Source organism: Rhinolophus ferrumequinum, chromosome 9 (genome assembly GCF_004115265.2).
Source record: "Rhinolophus ferrumequinum isolate MPI-CBG mRhiFer1 chromosome 9, mRhiFer1_v1.p, whole genome shotgun sequence".
NCBI classification, from domain to species: Eukaryota; Metazoa; Chordata; class Mammalia; order Chiroptera; family Rhinolophidae; genus Rhinolophus; species Rhinolophus ferrumequinum.
Window position 1 is genome coordinate 45,896,096 of NC_046292.1, and position 25,368 is coordinate 45,921,463.

At 33.9% G+C, this 25,368-nt stretch overlaps 1 protein-coding gene and 1 pseudogene across 5 annotated transcripts in view; one reads left to right on the forward strand and one right to left on the reverse strand.

The window, feature by feature from the left end:
- Positions 1 to 25,368, forward strand: part of ATG4C (autophagy related 4C cysteine peptidase) — a 64,790-nt gene that overhangs the window by 12,940 nt on the left and 26,482 nt on the right. For all 5 annotated transcript variants that reach the window (XM_033115634.1, XM_033115631.1, XM_033115635.1 and 2 more), the window contains 5 exons: positions 7,370 to 7,513; positions 12,160 to 12,246; positions 19,901 to 20,134; positions 21,997 to 22,327; positions 24,177 to 24,247. In XM_033115634.1, coding sequence (XP_032971525.1) covers positions 7,438 to 7,513; positions 12,160 to 12,246; positions 19,901 to 20,134; positions 21,997 to 22,327; positions 24,177 to 24,247 — 799 coding nt within the window. In that variant the 5' untranslated portion in view covers positions 7,370 to 7,437. The remainder of the gene's footprint in view (positions 1 to 7,369; positions 7,514 to 12,159; positions 12,247 to 19,900; positions 20,135 to 21,996; positions 22,328 to 24,176; positions 24,248 to 25,368) is intronic.
- Positions 1,617 to 2,016, reverse strand: LOC117027085 (40S ribosomal protein S12-like; annotated as a pseudogene).

Genomic DNA, 25,368 nt, shown 5'->3' on the forward strand with positions numbered 1-25,368 from the left:
CAGCCAAATCATTTTATTCAGCCAAAGCTGCTTTGGGGAGTTACATTGAGGAAGTTAAAGTTTTCCACATGACTAAATAGCTGAATCAAATGTCTTTACGAACCACAAGAATAAAGTTGTTTATCTTAAAAAGGAAAAAGCACTTTGTCTCAGCATTTTTATCTTTCTTATGGGTTGCTTAGGGATTTTGTAATAGAATGTCTTTTTGGCAGATTTCTTGGTCAAGCAGTTTTAGTTGTTTTGTTAGAATGTAATATAACCTGGGCACATTTGTAGTTTGGTGTATTAGACTTTTCATTTGAGTAGTTTATTTTTGAATAATTTTGTTATTTTAAAAGAGGCTCAAAAAAAGTAAAAATACTTCGTCTCTTAGAAATTCCACTTTTAACATTATGGACTTCTAAACATTGTTTTATGCATGTCTCTGTGTGTGTGTGTGTGTGTGTGTGTGTGTGGCATATGTATATACATACAAAAATATGCATATAGATGCATAAATCATTCATGCTTTCTCTCTGTTTTTACTCTATACCCTGGATAGCTTTTTTTTTTAATAATTAATAAACTGTATATATTTTTTAGAGCAATTTTAGGTTCACAGCAAAATTGAATGTATACAGAGTTCCCATATACCTTCTGCTCCTCAACAAGCACAACTTCCCCACTACTGTCCACAAATGATTCATTTGTTACAATCAGTGAACCTACATTGATACATCATTATCACCCAAAGTCCATAGTTTATATTCGAGTTCACTTTTGGTGTTGTGGATCCAATGGTGTTGGATAAATGCATAATGACATGTATCCACAATAATAGTATCATACAGGGTAGTTTTAGTATTCTAAAAATCCCCTGTGTTCTGCTAATTCATCCTCCTCCATCACCCCAACCTCTGGCAACCACTGATCGTTGTACTGTTTCCATAGTTTTGCTTATTCCGGACTGTCATACAGTTGGAGTCCTACAATATATAGCTTTTTAAAATTGGTTTCTTTCACTTAGTAATATACATTTGGTTTTCCTTGATATCTTTTCATGCCTTGGAAGCTCATTTCTTTTTAGTGCTGAATAGTATTCCATTGGCTGGATGTACCACCGTTTATGTATCCATTCACCTACTAAAAGACATGTTCGGTACCGTAGGATTGTTTTCAGGTTTTGGCAATTATGAATACAACTGCTATAAACATCCGAATGCAGTTCTTTGTGTGGATATAACTTTTCATTTTATTTGAGTAAATACCAAGAGTACAATTGCTGGATCCTATGCTAAGAGTATGTTTAGTTTTGTAAGAAACTGCTAAACTGTCTTCCATAGTAGCTGTGCCATTTTGAATTTCTATCAGCTATGAATGAGAGGACCTATTACTCTGCAACCTTGTCTGCATTTGGTGTTGTCAGTGATTTGGTCTTTGGCCATTCTAATAGTATGTAGTGGTATTTCGTTATTGTTTTAATTTGTTTTCCCTAATAACATATGAGGTGAAGCATCATATGCCTACTTGCTATCTGTGTATCTTCTTTGGTGAGGAATCTATTAAGGTCTTTGGCTCATTTTTATTTATTTATTTATTTATTTATTGAGAGAAAAAAAAAAGCCACGTTTATTTGTTTATTTTTTGCATTTGAAGTACTCCTTGATGACATCTTTGGCCTGAGACTCTTTGCCATTGCCCTTATCCATCACACAAGTGCAACCAACCACTTTTCGGGGTTTTCCTTCTCTGTCAATTTTACAGAGGCCGACCCATTCTCCTAGCTTCTTGTTGTCATCGACCTTTGTTACGTTGACTTGGTGTCCAGCACAGAGGGCCTCCACCAGCGATAGGTTCATCACACTTGGATGCAAGCACACAAAGATGGGCTTGATGCTTGTCTAAGGCTTTGGCAGCTTTGCGAATTCCATGTGCTAGGCCCTCATTGATGAGGGCAGTCTTCAGCATGTCTTGTAAAGCAGTATTAACGTCCTTTACACCTCCAGCAGCAATGCCTTCCTGGGCCACAGGGGTGGGTTACCAGTGGAGCCGAATCTTGAATGTATCCAAGACTCCGCCTCCATGCTACTCCTTGGCAGCAGGGAAAGAGAGGGTCTTTAGCTCATTTTTTAAATTGGGTTGTTCTTTTTCTTATTTTTGAGTTTTAAACATTCTTTATATATTTTGGGTAACAGTCATTTGTCAAATGTGTCTTTTGCAAAGATTTTTCTCCCAGTCTGTGGCTTGTCTTTTCATTCTTTTGATATTGTCTTTCTCAGAGCAGAAGTTTTGAATTTTAATGAAGTCCAGCTTGTCAGTTATTTCTTTCAGGGGTAGTGCTTCGGTGTTGTATCTAAAAAGTCATTGCCATACTCAAGGTCACTTAGGTCTTCTAGGACTTTAATGTTCTTTCATATTTAGGTCTATAATCCATTTTGAGTCAATTTTTGTGAAGGGTGTGTGGTCTGTGTCTAGATTCATTTTTTTTTCATGTGGATGTCCTATTTTTCCAGCACCATTTGTTGAAGAGACTGTCTATGCTTTAATTACTATTGCCTTTGCTCCTTTGTCAAAGACCAGTTGACTCTATTTATGTGGGTCTATTTCTGTGCTCTCTATTCTGTCCCATTGATCTATTTTCCTGTTCTTTTGCTAGGTAATAAAATATTGTTGTGATTACTGTAGCTTTTTAGTAAACTTTGAGGTTGGGTAGTGTCAGTCTTCCAGCTTTGTTTTTCTGCATCAATATTATGTTGGCTATTCTGGGTCTTTTTGCTCTGCATGTAAAATTCAGAATCAGTTTTCAATACCCACAAAATAACTAGCTGGGATTTTATTGAGATTATATTGAATCTATAGGTTCAATTAATAAATAAAGAAATTTAAATAAGTTGGGAAGAACTGATAACTTGACAATATTGATTCTTCCTACCCATGAACATGGAAATATCTCTCCATTTTAGTTCTTCATTGATATCTTTCATCAGAGTTTTGTAGTTTTCCTCATATGGATCTTACACATATTATATTTAATTTATACCGAAGTATTTCATTTTTGGGCATGTTAATGTGAATGGTAATGTGTTTTTAATTTCAATTTCCACTTGTTCATTGCTGCTGTGTAGGAAAGTGATTGACTATACATTAACCTTGTATCCTACAATTTTGCTGCAATCATTTATTAGTTCCAGGAGTCTTTTTTTTTTTTTTGTCAGTTCTTTAAAAATGTCATTTAATTAGTGAAGAAAGACAGTTTTGTTTCTTCACCATCTATGTGCCTTTTCTTGTCTTATTTTGTCTGGTCTGTCCTTGCATTAGCTAGGACATCATATACAATATTGAAAAACAGTGGTGAGAGGGGATATCCTTGCCTTGTTCCTAAGCTTAGCGGAAAAGCTTCTAGTTTCCAACATTAAGTCTGATGTTAGGTGTAGGTTTTTTGAAGATGTTCTTTATCAAGTTGAGAAAGTTTCCCTCTCTTCCTAGTTTGTTGAGAGTTTTTGTTATGAGTGGGTGTTGGATTTTGTTAAATGCTTTTCTGCATTTATTGATATTATCATGTCATTTTTCTACTTTAACCTGTTGATATGATGTATTACATTAATTGATTTTCAAATGTTGAACCAGCCTTGCATACCTGGGATAAATCCCACTTGGTTGTGTTGTGTAATTTTTTAATACATTGTTGAATTCAATTTGCTAATATTGAGGATTTTTGCATCTGTGTTTCTATTGCTTGATAGTTTTCTATTCTTGTAATCTTTTTGTCTGGTTTTGATATTAGGTAATGCTGATCTCATAGAATGAGTTAGGAGGTATTCCCTCTATTTCTATCTTCTAGAAGAAATTGTAGAGAATTGGTATAATTTCTTCCTTAAATATGTGGTAGAATTCACCAGTGAAACCATCTGGGTCTGATGCTTTCTATTTTGGAAGGGTAATGTCCATGGGATCTGTAGTGATGTCTCCTCTTTCATTTGTGGTATTAATAATTTGTGTTCTCTCTCTCTCTCTCTCTCACTCTTTCTCTTTTAGCTAGTCTGACTAAAAGCTTATAGGTTTTATTTATCTTTTCAAAGAACCAACTTTTGGTTTCATTGCTTTTTCTCTGTTGTTTTTCTTTCTGCCCTAATTTTTATTATTTCTTTTTTTCTGCTTACTTTAGATTTAGTTTGCTCTTCTTTTTCTAGTTTCTTAAGGTAGAAGCTTGGGTTATTGATTGTAGATTTTTCTTCTTTTGTAATATATGCATTCAATGCTGTAAATTTCCCTGTAGGACTACTTTTGTTGCATCCCACAAATTTTGTTGTTATATTTTTATTTAGTAAAAAATACTGTAAAATTTCTCTTGCGATTTCTTCTGTGACCTATTTATTATTTAGAGGTATATTGTTTAATCTCCAAGTATTTTGGGATTTTCCAGCTATCTTTTCGTTATTGATTTTTAGTTTAATTCCATTGTGGTGAGAACACACATTGTATGATTTCTGCTTGTTCAAATTTGTTAATCGGTGTTTTTGGCTCAAAATGTGGTCAGTCTTAGTGAATATTTTATGTGAAATTGAGAAGAATGTGTCTTTATTGATTTTTTTTCCTGCTGGACCTGTTCATTTCTGATAGAGGGGTGTTAAAGTCTCCAACTATCGAGGTGGATTTATCTATTTCTTAAAGATTTATCAGTGTTGCCTCACATATTTTGATGTTCCCTGGATATCTTTTTATGGTGATAAATATAGGTTTATGTCATCATAATATATACAGTTTCTTACTTTAAACATTTCAGATTTAGAAGATTCATGGTGGCTTTTTTCACCCCTCCTTCCCCCAACTCCGAGTCAAGCCGTTGTTCTCAGTCTAGTTGTGGAGGATGCAGCTCCTTGACCATGTTGGTATTATGAGCCTTGCACTCTACCCGGCTGAGGCAGTCGGTGGCCGGCCGCTCATGGCAGCTCACGGCACCCCATGGCAACTCACGGCAGCTCATGCCGTCCTCTGGCTGCTAACAGCCGCCCAGCTCCAGGTCAAGCCATTGTTCACAGTCTTAGCTGTAGAGGGTGCAGTTCACTGGCTAATGTGGGAATTGAACCGGCGACCTCGACGTTAGGAGCACAGTGTTCCAACCACATGGTGGCTTTTTAAAAATAAACTTTTTAACTTCTAAAAATTGCGTATGTTCTTTGTATAAGATTGGAAAAGGATGACAATAGTGATATAAAAACATATTTTTTTTTTTGATATAATATGAGGAGGGCAGAACCCTTAGGAATCTAACCAGAGAAGGTGAAACTTTAGCTGGGTCTTAGGGACTCATACAATAAGGCAGTCAAAAAGTGACGGTGAGCAAGAAAGCATTCTAGGTCGAGGGAACAAAACATGCAAAAGCAGGGAGGTATCAGATAGCATGTCAAGTTTAGGAAGCTTTAATATTAGTATTAAAAATGCCTTCAGTATATGGTGCATGTGAGGGCGTGGCAAAAGAGGAAGCCGAGTAAGTGGGCAGACGTCATTTCATGAAGGACCTTGAAATTCATCCTGAAGGCTGGGGGTGCATACACATATGAGGAGAAGACCTGGAGTAACATGTTTGTGGCTCTGATTTTCTTTTGTACACCAGCCATCCTCAAATTAATAGCTCTAGCCTAGACCTTTGAGCTCCAGATCTATATATCCAACTGCCTAGATAGCCTCTCTAGAATATATCTACGTAGAATGTATGGTCCATGACAGCAAGTACAGTAAGTCTTCACATCATGTTGTCAATAGGTTCTATAACTTTAAGCGAAATGACACATAATGAAACCAATTTTCCCATAGGCTAATTGATATAATAAACAAGAATTAAGTTCCAACGTCACTGAACGAGACTACTTTATTTGAGGACCTGCTGTATTTCACTGCTTTGTTCTAAGCTTTCTCTGCATTGCCTAGAATAGTGCCTGGCAATAATTTATCAAATGATTAAATAAATAATAGTTCTTTATCTCTCAGAGACATCTTAAACTCCACATAAATCAAATTCAGGGTCTTCTCTCTTTAACCAGCCCCTCTCTTAATGTTCCCTATTTCAATGATTGGCACAATTTATTTAGTTTCCCAAGCCAAGAACCTGGGTGTATCCTTGACATATCCCTGTTTCTCACCTTCCACATCCATTTGTCACCAAGACTTACTGAGGTTTTGACATGTTTCCTCATGTGTCCATATCTTTCCATCTCTACTGCTCCAGTCCAAGCTATCATTTCTCTCTTAGTCTTGTGCAACAGAAGTAAACGCTCAGCACCTACTCTTGTCCCTTTTCAGTCTATTCTCTTTGTTGCTCTTGGAGTCAGAGAAACCCACAGAATCTGATTCTGGTATTTCTGTTTGAAACCAGTTGCTCTTAGGATTAAGAAAATTCTTAGCATGGCCTACAAGGCCTATGTGCTCTAGCCTCTGTCTACCCCTATAGCCATATTTCATGCCACTTTTTTAGGACTTTCTGTGCTTTTGTCAACATTGGCTTTTTAAATTCTTCCAATGTACCATGCTTTCTCCTGCCTCAAATCTAATGGATAATTAGTAGGTTTTAATACATATTATAAAGTGGAATGTCTACTGTTAGTGAAACGAATACATCAATACTTTTAAGTAGACATTTATAACCCTAAAATGGTAATGTTCTGTGCAGCATTCTTTTCTTGAAGAGTAAACTGTCTGTGAATTATTGCAAAAAAGCTCAAGCATTTTCAGTTATAATTTGTTCCTCTTTTAGATTGTATCACACAGCTCAATTTTCCCTCAAGTCAGTTATAAAACAAACACCTATGAGCTACATTTGTTCTTATTTTAAAGTAAGAAAACATTTTCTGTTGTAAATTTAAGCCATTCTCTTTAACAAAAAAAAATACTGCAGTATTGAGATAGGAAGGAAATGTACAAAATGCCTTAATTTAAAAAATAAAACAAAATAATTAGGTCTTATATGAAAGTAGTGGCTTCATCAATATGAGTGGAAGCCTCCATTTTAAAGATAGTCATCATTTTTTATAAGATTTCAAATCACCTTCTCTAATTACAAATAAAACAAATCTTGGATATTTTCACAAGCACCAAAGCTGAGCTGTGTTACTAAGTTAATGTATTGGTTTTAATTGTGAGTACCTGGGTGAGATTATTGTTTGGTTTTGTGTGATAATTTGTAGATTTGGTATTAAATCTTGTAATTTAATAATAATTTTGGTATTAAATCTTGTAATAAAATTTTGTAATTAAAGTATTTATAGGCTATATTCTGTTCTGTAAAATGAGAAATTGGTTTGCTCAGTTCGAGTTCAAATTTTATTTAATCACTTAAATAATTTAGCAGGTATTATACCATACAATATGTACTTACTACTTCTTTTTCTTTTAGTCAGTACCAAAGATTAAATTCTACAGAAGAATGCAGTCAAGTGATGGCTTTTTCTTTAGAATTTGAATATGGAGGCCACAGGAACGGAAGAAGTTGACAAGCTAAAAACCAAATTTATATCTGCTTGGAACAACATGAAATATAGTGAGTATCATGATGTAAACATTGTATAAATCCAAAAGAATAATTGAGGAAGTGTCCATCTCCCTGAAGTCACTGACAACTGCTTCAGGTTTTTGTTGAATGAAATATTTCTGTAAGGAATGGAGATAAGAATATTTCCTGAAGAAAGAGCCAAGTATCACTATAAACATTGCTTAGAAACTCAAGCAAACTATGTGGTCCTTTTTTTTTAAAAAAAAACATTCCAAAGCAGATAGAATTTATTCAGGTGATGCTAATACTTTCATTTGGAGACTCACTTTCAGGTAACCTCATGATGAACCAGGAAGCAAGCAAAATAGACTTCTGAACAGACAGTATAAAGTTCACACACTGATACCTAGGACTTTCTCCTAGAAGTACCCTCAGACCCTTATTTTTGGCCTAGTTACCTTTGGTTTGCAAACAAATGTAATAAGGATCATGTGGTAGTTTTGAAGCCTACTTTAGATTAGAAACAAATTGGAGATGAAAAAGCATGTTGTAAATAATTTATGTACCTTCTCATTTAAGTTTCATATTTTTCTGAGATAGATAGCTTTCTGAGATTTAAATCTCATATCTTTCTGAGGTATTCCTTTTTTTTTTTTTTTTTTGTAAGTTAGAAAACTGAGATTAAGTGACATATTAAAGGTTACATATCTAGGTAAGTCTTAAAACTGGTATTTAAACCCAGTCTCTCTTAATCCCCAATCTTACTGTTTTCCAAATACAGTGAGCATAATTTAGGATTTTTTTTTTATCAGTGTCAATATTATAATATGATGAAGATGGAACTCGAAATGGCATAGCACTTAAGATTTAAAAGATATTGAACTTTACTTTCTTGAAAAAGTGTTTAATTTTTGCTTTCTTTTTTTCCTCTCCTTTTATTGTCATTATTTTAGGAGGTATGTAAACTTGACTTCCTTTTAAAATATTAATAAGTAAATCATCCTTCTGGGTGTGTCTGATTCTCCAGAAAATTATCATCTCTATATTTCTGTACTCTTTGGCTTGTTGTATCTTTGAAAGCCTTATTCATGATTTTCATATCACTGACTTAATGGAATGTAGGTTTTTATGGAACATTCTGTTTATGGTAGTTAGTCTCCAAAGATGAATCACATCTTGTGTTGTCTCTTTTTTCTAATTGAATCTGGACTGTCCTGTGCCTCACATTAACCAATAGCATGAAATAGAAATGAGGTTTATCACTTCTAGGCCTAGCCACTGAGAGGCAACTTCTCGTGCCGTTTTGGAGCTCTCAACTGTCATACCATGTTTGCCCGAAAATAAGACTGGGTCTTATATTAAGGTTTGCTCCAGAAGACGCATGTCATCCAGGGGACGTCATCCTGAAAAATCATGTTAGGGCTTCTTTTCTGGTTAGGTCTTATTTTCGAGAAAACACGGTATAACCAGGTTAGGTACCCTGCAGGAGAAATCACAGGGAGAGGCTGCATGAAGAAGAAAGACCCTGAGACTGTGAAAGAGAGAAGGGGCCAGCCAACTCAGTGTCTCAGTTGAGCTTCTCTATCTCATTTCCATTACGTTAGAGACTCCAAGCACCATCAGTTGGAGAACTGCTCAGCTGAACCCAATCAACCCACAGAACTCTGTGATATAAGAAACAAAGTTGTTATTTCAAATTATTAAGTTTTGGAGCAGTTTGTTCGGAGTGGTAAATAGGAATAGATAACTGAAACACTGTCCTAGTTCATCTCTTAATTTTTTTTTTGTAATTGAGGGAAAATTAACAAAGTGCAATGAACAGGTCTTAAATATACAGTTTACAGCGTATGCCACATATATACACCTGTGAAACTAACAATCCAACCAATATATAGAAAATTTCCTTCACGCCAGAAAGTTTCCTCATGCTTGCTTCTGGTCAGTGCTCACTCCTCAGAGACAATCACTGCCCTGTGTCAATGTATTGAATGGCTTGTTTTCCAGATTTACTTGCTTTTCTTAATCTATTTAGTTTTATTTAATTAGTTTCATTTAGAAATCATGACAACATTTAATTTATTTCTGTCCCACCTCCCTGCTGCTATAGATTGGGATTTGGAGGTAAAAAGCAGGAGAGATTGAAGAACAGAATAGAAATACAGAGGGTGCCAAAAATATGTATACACACATTTTAAGAAAGGAAAAAACTGTATTAAAATTGTAATACTCAATACATACCAATAACAAAAGATGACTACAAGTCGTGTATACATTTTTTGGCACCCCCTATATATTATTGAATATGGAGAATTCAAAAGAATATATTGTCTTCAACATGTAAGAAGGACTTACTCATAATAATCCTTCCTATTCGTGGCTCTTTCCTGTCTATGCCTAGGCTTTGTTATCCTGTGCATCTATGGATTCTATAGAATTCATTTCCCCCTCTCTCTGCATCATAGTTTCTTGGTTCAGCAGCAACAGCTGGGACAGAGGTAGTGGCACATTTCTTACAGTGCTTTTATAAAGATAAAATGAAAACTGGTCAACTAAAACTAAATAATTAAAAGAAAATAAGAACATTCTATAGATTAGCCATTTGGCATATTGCTCTGATTCAGCTTTGAGGTGCTTGTGGAAAAAGAGAAAACAATGACTGGGCCTTGTGTGAAGTCCCGAGTCCTCTTACGCGCCTAGCTTCCCGGAGTATTGCAGAAAGTTAGTCTATTATGAGCGGTGAGGCCCTGCCAGGATCTGCACAGGAAATAGAAAAGCGAGAATGTGCACCTCATGAATGATGGTTGAACTTTGAAGCACTAGAAATCTGTGCTCGCGTAAGATGTGGACACTTGCAGTGCCTCAGGCTCTGACCAATTAGATCCACAACTTTTCTTTACTTGAGGAAGGACTGGTGACTGGCAAGAGGGGGTGGGCAGAGGGTAACGCATAGGGAAAAAAGGGAGATGTTCCTCCTTAAAGATTGTTTCTTTTTATTTGAGGTTGTTTTTATGAAATTCTTGGGATTTGCTTTGGAAATACTGCCTTTTGGGTGGAGGAGGTTGTTTGCTTTGGAAATACTGTCTTTTGGGTGGAGAAGGAGTTTTGGAGATTAGAATCATTCTGGTACGGTACTAATAATATTTCTAAGAGATAATGTCTGTAAAGCAGCTAACCTAGTTACTGGTATACAACAGGTGGCCAGTAAACACTAAGTTCAGAGAAGAGAATCAGAGCGAGGTGGGAAAAGGAAAAAATGGCTTCAACGTGCATGTGTGAACCAGAAGAAGGAGGATTTAGATGCGCTGATATCAGGGAAGACATTTTTGTCATGGAATAGTATGAGTCAAACAGCAAAGCCCACTTTTAGTATAGGTAGGAAGTAGTGGAAAAGATAACTGAGAAGTTCCTAATAAATCTGATAAATAATGAGTCACTGTGCATGGCTTTTGAGCAGAAGAGTGATCTGATCAAAGCTGAGCCACAGGGAGATGAACTTGGCAGTGATATGTGGCATGTGCTAGAGTGGGGAAAGACTGATGGCAGACAAACCCTTTGGAGTGTATTGCAGTAATCCACGTGAAGCTTAATGAAAGCCTAATTAGTATATTTGACTTTCCATTGCTTCTTTTTCACCACAAAATTCAGATACTTGCATCATCTCTATTATAAATACAAATTTTTATTTATTTGTTCTTTATATTTATTTGCAGTATAGTACCTTAGGGACCACTTTCATAAAAATCACTCATTTTAAATTTTGTTTAACAACTTGGTTAAATAGAAATGGCAGGTAGTCTATTTAAGACTAACCCTAATTCTGTTGGCTCCCAGTTTCAGATTCTTTCTATTTATATGCTCTTGTATTTCAGGGGCTGCTTTTAAGCCAACCATTGGCAGTCAGGAATCTCATATACTGTACTTGGGACTTTTCAGGAATGTAACGGGCAAGTGCTTTTCTCAGGAAATTGAGAACTATTAATGAATGGCACCATAAAAAGCCAAAAGGATACTCACTACCTTTCAGACAAAAGGATACTTACTACCTTTCAGACATAGAAGGTTTCGGAGGGAGAAAATCGGAAGAATTAGAGTTTGCAACTAAAGCTGGGGATTGGGCATTGGGAGGTGGAAACTGAGATGAGGATGTCTGAAAGCTTTATGCACCACTGTCAGAGATCCTCATTTGGTGAGCATGATGGGGTTATAACAGATTGCCCTGGGAAATTGAAGAGATCAACTTTTATCATAAGCCTAGTGTGCTGTGTGAGCTTTTTTACCTAAATGACTTCCTGGAATATTCAAATCTTTTAATTGTGGAAGGTGGAAGGAAATATAAGAAATTGATAACATTCGTTGTTTTTGGAAAAAGAGGTTGGTGTCAGGGAAACTGGAGTAGAATTTGTACCTTTTAAATTTTATACCCTAAGAACATTATGACCTGTTTGTAAATAAATCAAATTTTTTCTCTTATGTTCTTTAAGTGGATAGAATGTGGTTACAATACTTAACTGTATTTGAAAGTAGTATAAATAGCCTGTATTTCACTTCATTGTCCAAATATTTTGCTACTCTTGCAAAACATGCACATCCATAGTTGAGAATTGACGATTTGAAATTAAATAAAAGAAAATGCTCCTAGACTTTTAGTCTGTAATCCTTTCATTGCAAAACAATTTTTCTCTTTTCTTATTTAGGTTGGGTGTTGAAAACAAAGACATATTTTAGTAGAAATTCTCCTGTATTATTGCTTGGAAAATGTTACCATTTTAAATATGAAGAAGGTAAGTGCTAAATTTGTAATGCATTTAAAATCTTTTTAGAAATTAATTTTGTTAACTGTTTTCATTATTTTATTTTCAGATTAATCTACTTTTGGCACATTTCTTTTGTTTTTTTTACTTTCAATTGTAAAATACTGCAGTTAAAGGCACATAACATAAAATGTATCATCTTAATCATTTTTAAGTTTAAGTTCAGTGGTATTAATACATTCTTCAGGTTGTGCTACCATTACCACCACTCATCTCCAGAACTCTTCATCCTTTAAAACTGAAACTCTGTACCCATAAACAATAACTCTCATTTCTCCCTTTCTCTCAGCCCCTAACAACCATTGTTCTCCTTTTTATGCCTGTATTTTGGCATATTTTGTTTTTAGAACCTGTATTTTAAATGCCACATAATATACTGTCGTATCGTTTGGGTTTCTTGTGAACTTATTGAGGACAGGATCATGCCATCTTTTGTTATATCCCACATAGTTTTGGACTTTCTAGTATGAATGCTAAGTAAATATTATTTGAATTGATAGCTTAATATTCTTTATCAATTTTTCTGATGATAACTTTAAAGTATATGATAAGTAATTAAAAGTATTACCTCAGTGAACCTAAAATAGTAAATTTTCCAATTCTTAACGATGCTCCAATTTCTGAAATTACTGACTTTGATGTTTCTGAATGTCCACATATGCTCATCCTTTCAATAATGATCATATATTTTCTTGTCATACGTTATGTCACTATTGAGTGCCTATTATGTCGGCATCATGCTTAAGCTCTTTGCAAAATGTCTTAGTTCTCACAACAAGCCTAGAAGGTAGATTCAAGTATCCCTGTCTTATGCGTGTGAAAGCAAGAGCTTAAAAATGTTAAATAATTTGTCCATAGTCACAGAAGTCTTAAATGGCAGAGCTGAAATTTAAAGCAAGACCACGTCTCACTTTATTTATTTACTCATTTTTAATCAAAATGTAACTGACATACAATATTTTATTAGTTTCAGGTGTACAACATAGTGATTTGACATTTTTATTCCTTATGATGTGATTATCACAATAAGTCTAGAATAACTATCTATTACTATACAAAGTTATGATAATATTGACTATTTTCCCTGTGCTGTACATTATATCCCTGTAACTTTTTGTTTCCCCTAACTGGAGGTTTGTACCTCTTAGTCTCCTTGACCCTTTCACCCACCCCCTTTTCCTCCCCATCTGCCCTCTGGCAACCATCAGTTTCTTCTCTGTATCTGTGAGTCTGTTTCTATTTTGTTTTATTTGTTCACTTGTTTTGTTTCGATTCCTCATGTATGTGAAATCATTTGTCGTTCTCTCTCTGACTGAATTTCACATAGCATAATTCCTTCTAGGTCCTCCACGTTGTCGCAAGTGGCAAGGTTTCTTTCTTTTCATGCCTGAGTGATACTCAATTGTATACATATATACCACAGCTTTTCTATCTTTTCTTATTCATTCATCTATGTCTTGCTGTAATACTGGCGTTCTTTATGCTGTACATCTTTGCTTGGAGTTTTGTGTATGAGTGTGTGTTTTGTGTATGTATGAATGTGTGTGACTGAGAGAGAGAGTCGGAGGGAGGGAAGTAGGGAGGGAGGGACGGACTGTGAGCATTTTACTCATTCTTGTTGACCTATTTTGGTATATTATTTATGAACAATTTTCTAAAATATTGTAAGTGGCTTCTATTAATAACAGCTAACATCATGTATATATAATATGCTAGGCAGGATTTGAAGTAATTTACATGTGTTAACTCATTGAGTCCTCACAACATTCTTGAACGATGAGTATGAAGTTGATAGGGAAAGAAAGGATGCATTTTAGGTCAATAGAATGGCATGGCAAAAGCACCAGCAATGAGATATTAGAGCATCTATCTAGGAAACAGAGATGTCCAGTGTAGTTTTGGTGGGCGAGAATTCTGAAAAGGATCAAAGGAACATCTTGAATGCTGTGCTGAAGAGTTAGGTCATTTGTTTACGGGCAGAGGATAGCATGGACTTCGGGGTCAGACATATGTGGGTTTGAATTTTTGTTCTTTTTGCTTATTAGTTGTCACTTTAGACATGTTATTTAATCTCCCTAAGTATTAGTGACACTTATTTCATAGGTGTTTAGTGTTGTGCAAGGTATATGGAAGCATTGTAGACTATATTATTATTTATGATACAAGGAATTTGTGAAAAAGTTATTAGAATTCCTTTTAAGAACAGCATATGTTTTGGAATAAATACTTTGAACAGATCCTTGTAGTGGGCACTTGAGAGTCCTCAACTCAAGAGACGAAAAGTAAATGATGTAGGCGATCTGAGGAAAACAAACAGAAGACTCTTGTGTTTTGGACTCGGAGTGGGGCTATAAGGAAGGAGAAGGGTGTGGGGGTTGGGAAGGAGAAAGGAGACAGAGCCAGAAAGGGGTGAAGGCTGCATGTCCATTGAGGTGTTTCCTTGTCGACATCCCCTGATCTCCAGTGAAGTCTGTTATGCTCATGTGGAGAATTAGCAGAGATCCTGGGGCCACTTCTGGATTTCTGAATGTCACAGAATTTTTGTTTCACGTTTTCTGAGTTTTCAGAGAGATGTGGGTGGGGTACCCAGCTTCTTAACTACAATGGTTATTGTTATTCTAGATTATTAGCAACAAAATGCCAAATTTCATGTAATTATTCATTGATCATGTATTGAGTACATGCTGGCTAGGACATTGATCCTGCCCAGAGGAGCACATGGTAATCATAACTAAATATATGAAATACCTGATAATAGAAAAATACCTGATAGCAGTGTAAGCGAATGATCAGAAGTCAGTGTTTGCACATAATAGCTTTTTCTTCCTTGATTGCTTTAAATATATATATATATATATATATATATATATATATATATATATATATATATATATATTTATCACTGGTTTGGAAGAATTTGAGTATGATGAGCATTGGTGTAGTTTTATTCTTGTTTCTTGTAGTTGGGTTTTGTTCAACTTTTTGGACCTGTTGGTTTATAGTTTTCATTGGATTTGAAATTTTTTCAGCCATGTTGTCTTCAGATAGTTTTTCTGTTTTCTCCTCTCTTCTCTCTCCTTCTGGGTCTCCAATTACACATATATTAACATGGATGAAATTGTGCCACAGCTCACTGTCACTCTTTATTTTTTTTTAAATTCTTTTTCCTCTTTTTTATTTTGGATAGTTCCTATTGCTATGCCCTCAAGTTCACCAATCTTTCACTCTTTTCCTTAGCAATGTCTAATCTGCCGTAAATTCCAGTCAGTATATTTTTCATTTTGGAGAGTGTACTTTATCTATCTAGAAGTTCCATATTTTAAATCTTTCTTGTCTATACTTACTTTTTTGAACATATGTAACATAGTTATAATAACATGTTAATTATATACACGTTATATAAATGTTATATAACATTTATCCTTGTTAATTCTAGCGTTTGTGTTAGTTCTGGGTCAGTTTTGATTGATTGAGTATTCTCATTTTGGCTTGTGTTTTCCTGCCTCTTTGCATACTTAGTAAGTCTTGATTGGTTGCCATACATTGCGTTAATTACCTTGTTGGGTGCTCAATATTTTTGTGTTCCTGCCAGTGTTGCATTGTGTGAATATGCCACACTTCATTTATGCATTTTATTCTTGGCGGGCATTGGATAGTTTTCAATTTAGGGCAATTGTTAAGAGCCTTGATGTGATTGTTCTAGCTCATGTGCTTTAGTGAACAAACATGTATAGATTTTCTTTCAGTACATATACTTAGAAATGTAATTGCTTGGTCGTAGGGTATTCATATATTCAGCCTCAGTGTACATGTACTACTAAGTAGTTTTACAAAATAGTTGTGCCAATTTATATTCCTATCAGGTATGTATGAGAATTCTTCTTGCTCTTACCTCACCAATACTTAGTATTTTTCCCTTTTTATTAGAGCCATGTTTTTATTTTAATTTGCATTTCTCTGATAACTAATGAAAATGATCATGTTTTCATAAATATTTTTCTATTTGGATATGTCTTCTATTAGTTAATCTGTTTTCTCTTACTGATTCCTAGGTTTTCTTTATATTTTCTAGATATGAATCCTTTTTTTGGTATAGCTATAGAAAATGTCTTCTCCTATTTTTTCACTCCCTTTAATGTTATCTTTTGAAGAACACAATTCTTAAATGTAATATAGCCTAATTAATTTTTCTATCTCCTTAAATGGTTAGTGCCTTTTGTGTTCTGTTTAATAAATTTTTTCGTACTTTAGGATATGAAGATGTTTTCGCTAGTATTCTGAATTTGTCATTTTGTTTTTTCTCTCTGGTTGTTTTGAAGATTAGCTTTTTGTCTTTGGTGTAGATTTCATTTTATTTTGCTTAGAATTCATATCTTTATTAAATTTGAAATAATGTCAGCCACTGTTAATTATTGCTGTTCCCCATTTTTCCTATTCTTGCTCTGATAAATTCTGTGTCTCTGATAAATCTTTCTGTTAAATTTTTCTCCATGTTTCTGAAATTCTTTGGTTTTTCATGTTTTCTATTACTTTGTCTATCTGTGCTGTGTTCTGAGTAATTTCTTTAGTTCTTACTCTAAAAGAAAGTAATTTCTTTAGTTCTTGATTATTTCCTGAGCTGCGTATAAATTTCTGTTTAATCCTATACCAAGTTCCTGTTTTTAGTTATTTTTCATTTTAGTAGCTCCATTTGGTTTTCTTTCATATATGCCTAGTCAGTTTTCATAGTCTCTTTTCTATAAGTTGTCCAACTTTCAATACCTTTCTATTTTTTTTAAACATACACATACTTATTTTATCCCATATCTGATAATTACAATGGCTGTACACTTTGAGCCTTTGTTTTGCAACTTGATTTACTTCTGATTATTTTTCATATTAGCTTGTTTAATGTGATTTCTGATAGTGATAGTCAGCCTTGACTAAACTCTCCGTACTACTAGCAATTCTCGTCTATTTCCTTAATCAACTTTCTTTCTCATTCTTTGTAGAAGTTCTTTCAGACATTCCCATTTTTCATAAAACTCTCAAGTGTCTCCTGTCATAAAAAACAAAAGCAAAGCAAAACAAAATATAAAAAACAAACAAACAAAACACCTTTCTCAATTGGTTGCACATCTACCATGGACTGAACTCTGTGCTAGATGCTGAAGACTCATGGGTGCAGAAGATAAACATAGTCCTTCTCCTCTAGAGTACTTGAAATCTGCAGGGGAGGCAGATGTAGATAAAAAACATTATACAGTCTCATGCCCTACATAACAATGTTTCAGTCAATGATGGACCACATATACACAGTGAGTGGTTCCATAAGATTATAATGGAGCTGAAAAATTCCTATTGTGTAGTGACATTGTAGCCATTGCAATAGTGTAGTGCAATGCATTACTCATGTGTTTGTGGTGGTGCTGGCGTAAACAAACCTACTGAGCTGCGAGTCATATAAAAACATAGCACATACAATTATGTGCAGTACATAATACTTGATAATGATGATAAATGACTATGTTACTGGTTTATGTATTTACTGTGCTATACTTTATTATTTTAGAGTGTACTCTTAAAACTTAAAAAAGGGATCAAATATGTGGTGATGGAAAGAGAACTGACTCTAGGTGGTGAATACATAATATAGATGATGTATTACAGAATTGTACACCTGAAATCTATGTAACTTTACTAACAGTTGTCACCCCAATAAACTTTAATTTTAAAAAAAGGAAAATAAAAACATCACATTTTAGCTCTAAAAAAAAAAAAGAAAGAAACGTAAAGAAAAGTTTACTGTAAAACAGTATGCGATGTTCCGCCGGCACCAACCTCATACCTCTTGTATTTACTTTGTCTCTTGATTGCACTATTTTTTCTTGCACTTGATTTAATCTCACGCATTGTTCTGTACAGTAACATGCTGTACAGACTTGCAACCTAGGAGCAATAGGCTGTACCTTTTAGCCTAGATGTGTATGTAGTAGTCTGTACCATCTACGTTTGTGTAAGTACACTGTTTGGTGTTTGCATAACTATTATACAAAATTGCCTAAAGACACATTTCTAAGAATGTATCCCCACCAGGCGGCACATGACTGTAGATATAATTAAGATTGTGACAAAGGAAAGCCCGTCAAATAATGGAATAGGAGGGAGAGTATTATAGTGGAAAGTCAGCAGAACAACAAAGTTCTTTTAGTATTAGCAGTTTTTCAATAATATTTAGAGTAAATATTAAGAGGAGACTAGATCTTCAGACGTAATTAATTACTTCTTCTAAATAGGAGATGAGGAGCTATATGTTTGACAAGCCACAGGATGAGGCGTGAGACTTATGCACTATTGTATTAGGTTGGTGCAAAAGTAATTGTGGGTTTTGCAATTTTTTTTTTAACCTTTTAAACCTCAATTACTTTTGTACCAACCTAATATCAAATTTTAAACAAATCTAAATGTCTCTAAAGTGGAAATTTTGGACATATTTTTAGTGCATGTTCAATTTCCAGGCATTTTTATTTGTAATTAACTTCAAGCTCTAATATTGAGAGAAATTCATTGATAATGGGACAATGGCATTCATTCTTATTATGATCATTGAGACTCTACGCTGCGACTTAGCTCCATTAAGCTGAATATATAGGAAGTTTGGGTGATGGTAATTTTTTCAGAATGAGCTTGAAAAGGGATAGGTGGCAGGAAGCAGAAGGAATAAAAGCATGATAAAACTTCTTGAACATCCTCTCGGAGGGTAGTGGAAATTGAACTCCTTGGAATTGAGAATTGTAGACAGATTTATTTACCCACCATCCACCCACCCAAACCAACCAACATTTATTTGTATCTGCTTGTGCTAGGTAGGTCCTGTGCTGCAGGCCGACGTTGTAAAGATTATTAAGACCCTCTCTCTCTGGGAGTAATCAAGGAATGTTAGTTCATTTTGAGCACTAGTGTTTTCTAAATTATTGGGCAAACAGTGAACATAGTTTTCACATAGAAATTGTATTAGCGATAGTCAGTTTGGAAAAACCTTTAAAAATGATATATGTGAGTGGCAACAATTTTAAAAAAAATTATATTTCCATGTAAAAGGATAACTACATATTTAAGAATTTTATATTTTTGCTCTTTAGCTTGTTAGTTTTGATTTTATAATTTGAGTATAAATATGACAGTGAATATAGTGTGCACATTTTATTTGATTTTAAGAACTAGTTTATATACATGTTTACATATTGATAATCCTGATGTTATATTTGCAGAGCTCATTTTAGAGAGTACTAACATCTATATCTTGAGCCAAATGAGGCAAAAAGAAAAGATATTTTTATATTATTCCCTCATAAGAGTTTATTATATTTAGAATACAGGAGATTATTATTAACAACACTATTACTGATAATACCTTATATTAGTGACTGCTAGAATGTATAAAAAACATTTCAGCATTCATTCTCATTTGATTTTCATAACAGCCTGATTAGGCAGAATAAGATTTATCTTCATTTAAATAGAAAAAAAGGATTAGAAAGATTGTGATATACTCTATGTCTTAAGGACAGTCATGGGAACATAATACCATTATTGACATTTCTTAGCACTTATTTAGACTATAATTTATATTTTTATTTTGTAGATGAAAATAAACTGTTACCTGCAAGATCAGGTTGGACGATAGAAGATCATATAATTGCAGGAAATGTAGAAGAATTTCGTAAAGATTTTATTTCAAGAATATGGCTGACCTACAGAGAAGAATTTCCTCAAATAGAAGGCTCAGTTTTGACCACAGACTGTGGTTGGGGCTGTACATTAAGAACTGGCCAGATGCTGTTGGCTCAAGGACTCATACTACACTTTCTTGGTAGAGGTAAATCAAATCTCTGTTTTTTGGGGGGACTAAGGGGTTGTTTTTTTAATTTGAACTCCAGCTTGCAAACTGCATAAAATATCCTGATGTTGATTTCTTGACTTCCTAATGTCTTCTCAAATTGAAACTAATCTAGCATATTGCATCTTTATTGAATCGGGCCAGGTACGACTTATATGTAAACTTTCATGATTCCCCTTTCAAAAATACAGATTAAACGTACCTATTATTCTTGGCTATCACCATGAATTAAATAAGTTCAATTTTTAGTAGCCTTGTTTTTGTTATTTATTTCTTTTTAATTGAACTCTCTGGAATATCTCCAGTTCGGTAATTCCTGGACAGGTCAATTGCAGTGACTTTAAGCAAGTAGTTAGCATTTTTACATTATTTAAATGTTAAGTAATTTTACACTGGTTTATTTTCTTTCCATATGTAGTTTAAAATTATTTTTATCTTTATAAGTATCATTATCAGTTAAATTGATTTGGCATATTTTTAATAAGGTCATCATATTAATCTTTTAGACTCTTAAAAATGTCATTGATACCTTACTTACATCTATCTTTTTTTTCTAATGTGCCACCTTTATTACTATTTCTATTAGTCAATTTTTTATAATGTGTATATTTGTAGGAGAATTTTAGTTTACCATTTTAGGCTATCATATTTGGTTTTTACTAAGTGTTATCATTTTTTTAATTGTTAGTTTTTCTGAATGCATGACAAACATTTAGTAACCTTTCTATAGGGATTATTGATGAGATCATATAAAGAGAATGTTTATTCACAAGTGGTGTGGATAATGTAAGGAAAAATTTTTCATAGTCCTGACTAGATGTCTAAATCCGTGACTCATTTTGTTGACTTAAAATTACACGTATGTTTTGGGACTGTCTTGTTATTAAAAACAATGAAGTAGTGGAAATAGTTAACTTTTTTGAGATCTTTGATTTTTAATGACTTCATATATTAACTTTTCATTTACTAGATAATTGATATTATTCCTTAAACAATGATTATGTTATTCTGAAAGGATTGTATGACAAAAACCATTTTGAAAAGACATTTAATACTTCCATTGTCAGACTTCTATTTTACCATATAATCAAAACAAAATCCACTTTCTGAAGTTATTCTGTTATGAATACTTTTAACATTAGTGAATGTTTATGATGCCTTTGGGTGGTCCAGACTAGATGTCTGATAAGCAGTACTAGTAATAGAATGCAAAAGTCTTTCCTCCATCTCAGCACTGTCAAAGGAAAGAAAAGAAAGAAAAAGCATATTTCAGAATTGTCCATTTGTACCTGAGTTTACTGTTTTTTTCTTTCTTTTTTTCTTTTTGTCTTTCATTTTGGTAATTTTTTCGTGTTTATATGTAATATATTCCTATTTTAGAAATTTTAGAAACTATAGAAGAGTCCACAGAGAATCATATTACCACTCAAAAGTAAACATCATGATATATTGGCATATTTTCTCTGATCATACCTTTACTTACTTTTTAAAGCAGCTTTATTGAGATATAATCTACATATCATAAATTCACTCAGTTAAAATGAATGATTTAATGGTTTTTAGTATATTTACAGAGTTCTGTGACCATCACCATAATCTAATTTTAGGACATTTTCATCATCCCCAAAAGAAACCTCACACCTGTTAGTACTTACTCCCAATACGCTCCCTCCCCCCATATGCAATCATTATACTTTCTTTCTCTATAAATTTGCCTCTTTCTGAGTTTACTGTTTTAATTTACTAACTCATATGAGTTTGAAGGTTACATAATTATTTTAGTAGAATTGTTAGTGTAACTATTTAAAACATCTGAACACCTTGCTTTGGAACTACTATAGCTTGGACCTGGCCTGATGCTTTGAACATTGAAAATTCAGACTCTGAATCATGGACTTCCCACACTGTAAAAAAATTCACTGCATCATTTGAAGCATCGCTTTCAGGGGAAAGAGAACTCAAAACCCCAACAATTTCTCTGAAGGAAACAATTGGGAGATATTCTGATGATCATGAAATGCGAAATGAAATTTATCACAGGAAAATCATCTCTTGGTTTGGTGATTCCCCCTTGGCTCTCTTTGGCTTACATCAACTAATAGAATATGGAAAGAAGTCTGGGAAAAAAGCTGGAGATTGGTATGGACCAGCTGTGGTTGCTCACATTTTAAGGTAAAATTGTTTTAAAATCTTTCACTTTATGACAGAGATCTATTCTTAGGCTCAGAGATACAGATTTTTGCAGTGTGTATATGTAATTAGAACTTTTAAAGTCTAATTGTATGAGAATATTCATAAAGGAGCTTTTATTTGCTAATAGGGAGAAAACAAGACGTTTTGCAACTCTAATTACATTTAATTTATCTACTGACAAATTTTTCTTCTTTTGCTCACAGGTGTAAATAAACATCCAAGATCTTTTTCTAACCAGGTTTTCATTCGACTACCTTATTGAAATTTTCTAAAAACTAACATCTCTCTCAACCTTGGAACATTACAGTTTTTTTCTGTTTTTTACTAGTATAACCTGGGGGCTGTAATGTACTGATAGTGTAATGAAATGTCAAGAGCTAAAATTGATGTTTCCAGCATTTCTTTGCACACATCAAATTCTTGTGAATTGTAAATGTATGGAACTATTAATATTATAATTATATCATAGTAAAAGTAAAGAGTCTGTGACATTCAGAGTAGTTAGGGAAAAGTCAAAAGTCAGATTTCACTATACCTCATCTTTTTTTTATGTGCCATTTTTTTGGGTTCTACTTAAGTTTTTTTTAAAAAAACTGTTGTATTTGTTGTTTGTCCCATTGTTATTATAAACTGAATCATTAGTATTCCTCCAAGTATAGTATGTTGTAAATTTACTCCATTTAGAATCATATAAATTTGAAATTATCACAAAGTTTTTTGCATACTGTATTAAATTGCTTTTAGATTTTATAGGCCAGAGGCTTACAATTGAAAAAGTATTTGCATAATGTTATTAAATGGATTGGTAATAATAATATCAAGTCCAGCTTGGTATGACATGTATAAAAGCATAGTTTCTACTCTTCAAAATGTTATGTTTTATACCTCAGGAATCAGAAAGCTTTCCTTATAAAAGACCTGATAATAAATGTTTTAGGCTTTGCAGGTCTTATAAGGACTCTGTTGCCCATTTGTCTTTTTCTTTTTTTTCCTTTTTCAAAAATAATCCTTTAAAATTGTGGAAACCATTCTTAGCTTGCAGGCTGTAAAAAAACAGGCCACAGGTCATCTTTGGCCTGTAGGCCATAGGTTGCCAATCCTTCTTCTGTACTAACACAGACAAACATGCATAATAAGACATGTTAAGTGAAAAATTATAAAGCTACAGTTAAAATGAAAATATTCATATTTCCATAATTTATGTAATTTCCTTCTACAGATATTGTCATGATTTTTTTCATATCACGTGCAGTGTTGAGAATGTTATGCTTAGAAATATTTTTCAATTTACAGTGTTACTTGCAGAATTCTGAGACGTGAAATTAGGAAATTCATTTGTTCAGGTCATACAGGTTTTTCAATGAAGGAAGAAAAGTTATGCTATCTTTTAAAGAAAACAAAAAACAAAAAACTTTCATAAGTGTACCAGAAGAAAATCAAACAGTAATTCACAGTAATGTAAGTTCATATGAAGCAAACCTTGAAGCATATTTTAATACCATTGGTTAGAAAACATTTAATATAGCCAGGTGAATGGTTGAGAGAAACTATTTTGAGAGAGCAGGGTTTATAGCTTTATACCCAAGATTTTTTTTTTTTTTTACATATTTTGTAACTTAAGTTTTAATGTCCTTTGAATAATTTAGTGTAATATTCAACTTTGAAAAAATTGGCCTGATTTCTTATACCATTCAGATGATAGTTTCAAAAGCTTGACACTATAGGTTAAATAGCAATGTCAGGCTTTCTTTCCTCTTAAATTAAATCTTTAGTTACCAACGGGAAATATTAGTTAGGATTTTAAAGAATGATGCTTGTTGTTTTTTAGAAAAGCAGTTGAAGAAGCAAGACACCCTGATTTACAAGGAATAACTATTTATGTTGCGCAAGATTGTACAGGTAAGGAATGTATATAATTCTAATTTTTATCTGTTTATTTGGTCAGACTTCTCATGTATTTAGTTTATCTCAGTTATATTCTAAATGATTATGAAGGCAGGGACCATGTCTTACACATTTTTGATCCTACATAGCACCTTATACTTAGCAGACATTTATTAAATATTCCTTGATATACTATGAATTATTAGTTGCGATATTAAAATACATTCCTAAAGAAAATTCCTTCAACCTCCTGACCATTCCTTCAAAGTCTCCTTCCCTGATTTTTTCTTATCTCCCTGATCTCTAAAATCATTGGAATGTTGTGCTCATCTCTTTTTCTGTGTACACGGATTCAAATTCACCTAGGCTCATGGCTTTACAGTACCATCTGTTTGTTGTCAACTCGCAAACTTATAGGTCCACCCTCTCCCCAAATCCAGGCTTTTATATCTGTAACTGCCTACTCATCCTCCCTGCTTGCATGTCTAAAAGATATCTCAAACTTAGCATGTCTGAAACTGAATTCCCAATCCCCCTCCTATATTTTCCTCTCTTACAGTCTTCTATGTCTTTGTAAATGGCAGCTTTCTTACTCTGTTTATACCAAAATCATTCAAATCACCCACGGTTCCTTTTTTTCCCCCTCTCACATCTCACATTTAATATATTAGGGAGTTCTTTGTTTTCATGGTGATCACTTTTCACTCACTCTGTATGACCGTCCCATCACCATTCCCTTTCTTCATGATTACTGCCTTTGTTCAAGCCACCATCATCTCTTGCTGGATTATTGCTGTGGCTTTCTCTTACCCCTAAGATATGGTACCAATACAGGAACCAGATGAGTACAGTGTAAGTCAGATCAGGGATTCCCTTCCTAAAAAAAAACTTTTCAATAGCTTTCCATCTCAAAAAATGAAAACTGAAGTCTCCACAATGGCCTTTAAAAGTTCACATAATCTGTCTTCATTCTCCAGCAATCTGTAACTTTATCACTTTACCTCATTTTCTATTACTGTACCCCTTGATCACTTTCATTCAGAGGCACTGGCCTCTTGTTCCTGGAATATGCTAGCTATGCTTCTGCCTTAAGGCATTTGCACTGGTGATCTTTCTACTGGAATGCTCTTCTCCCA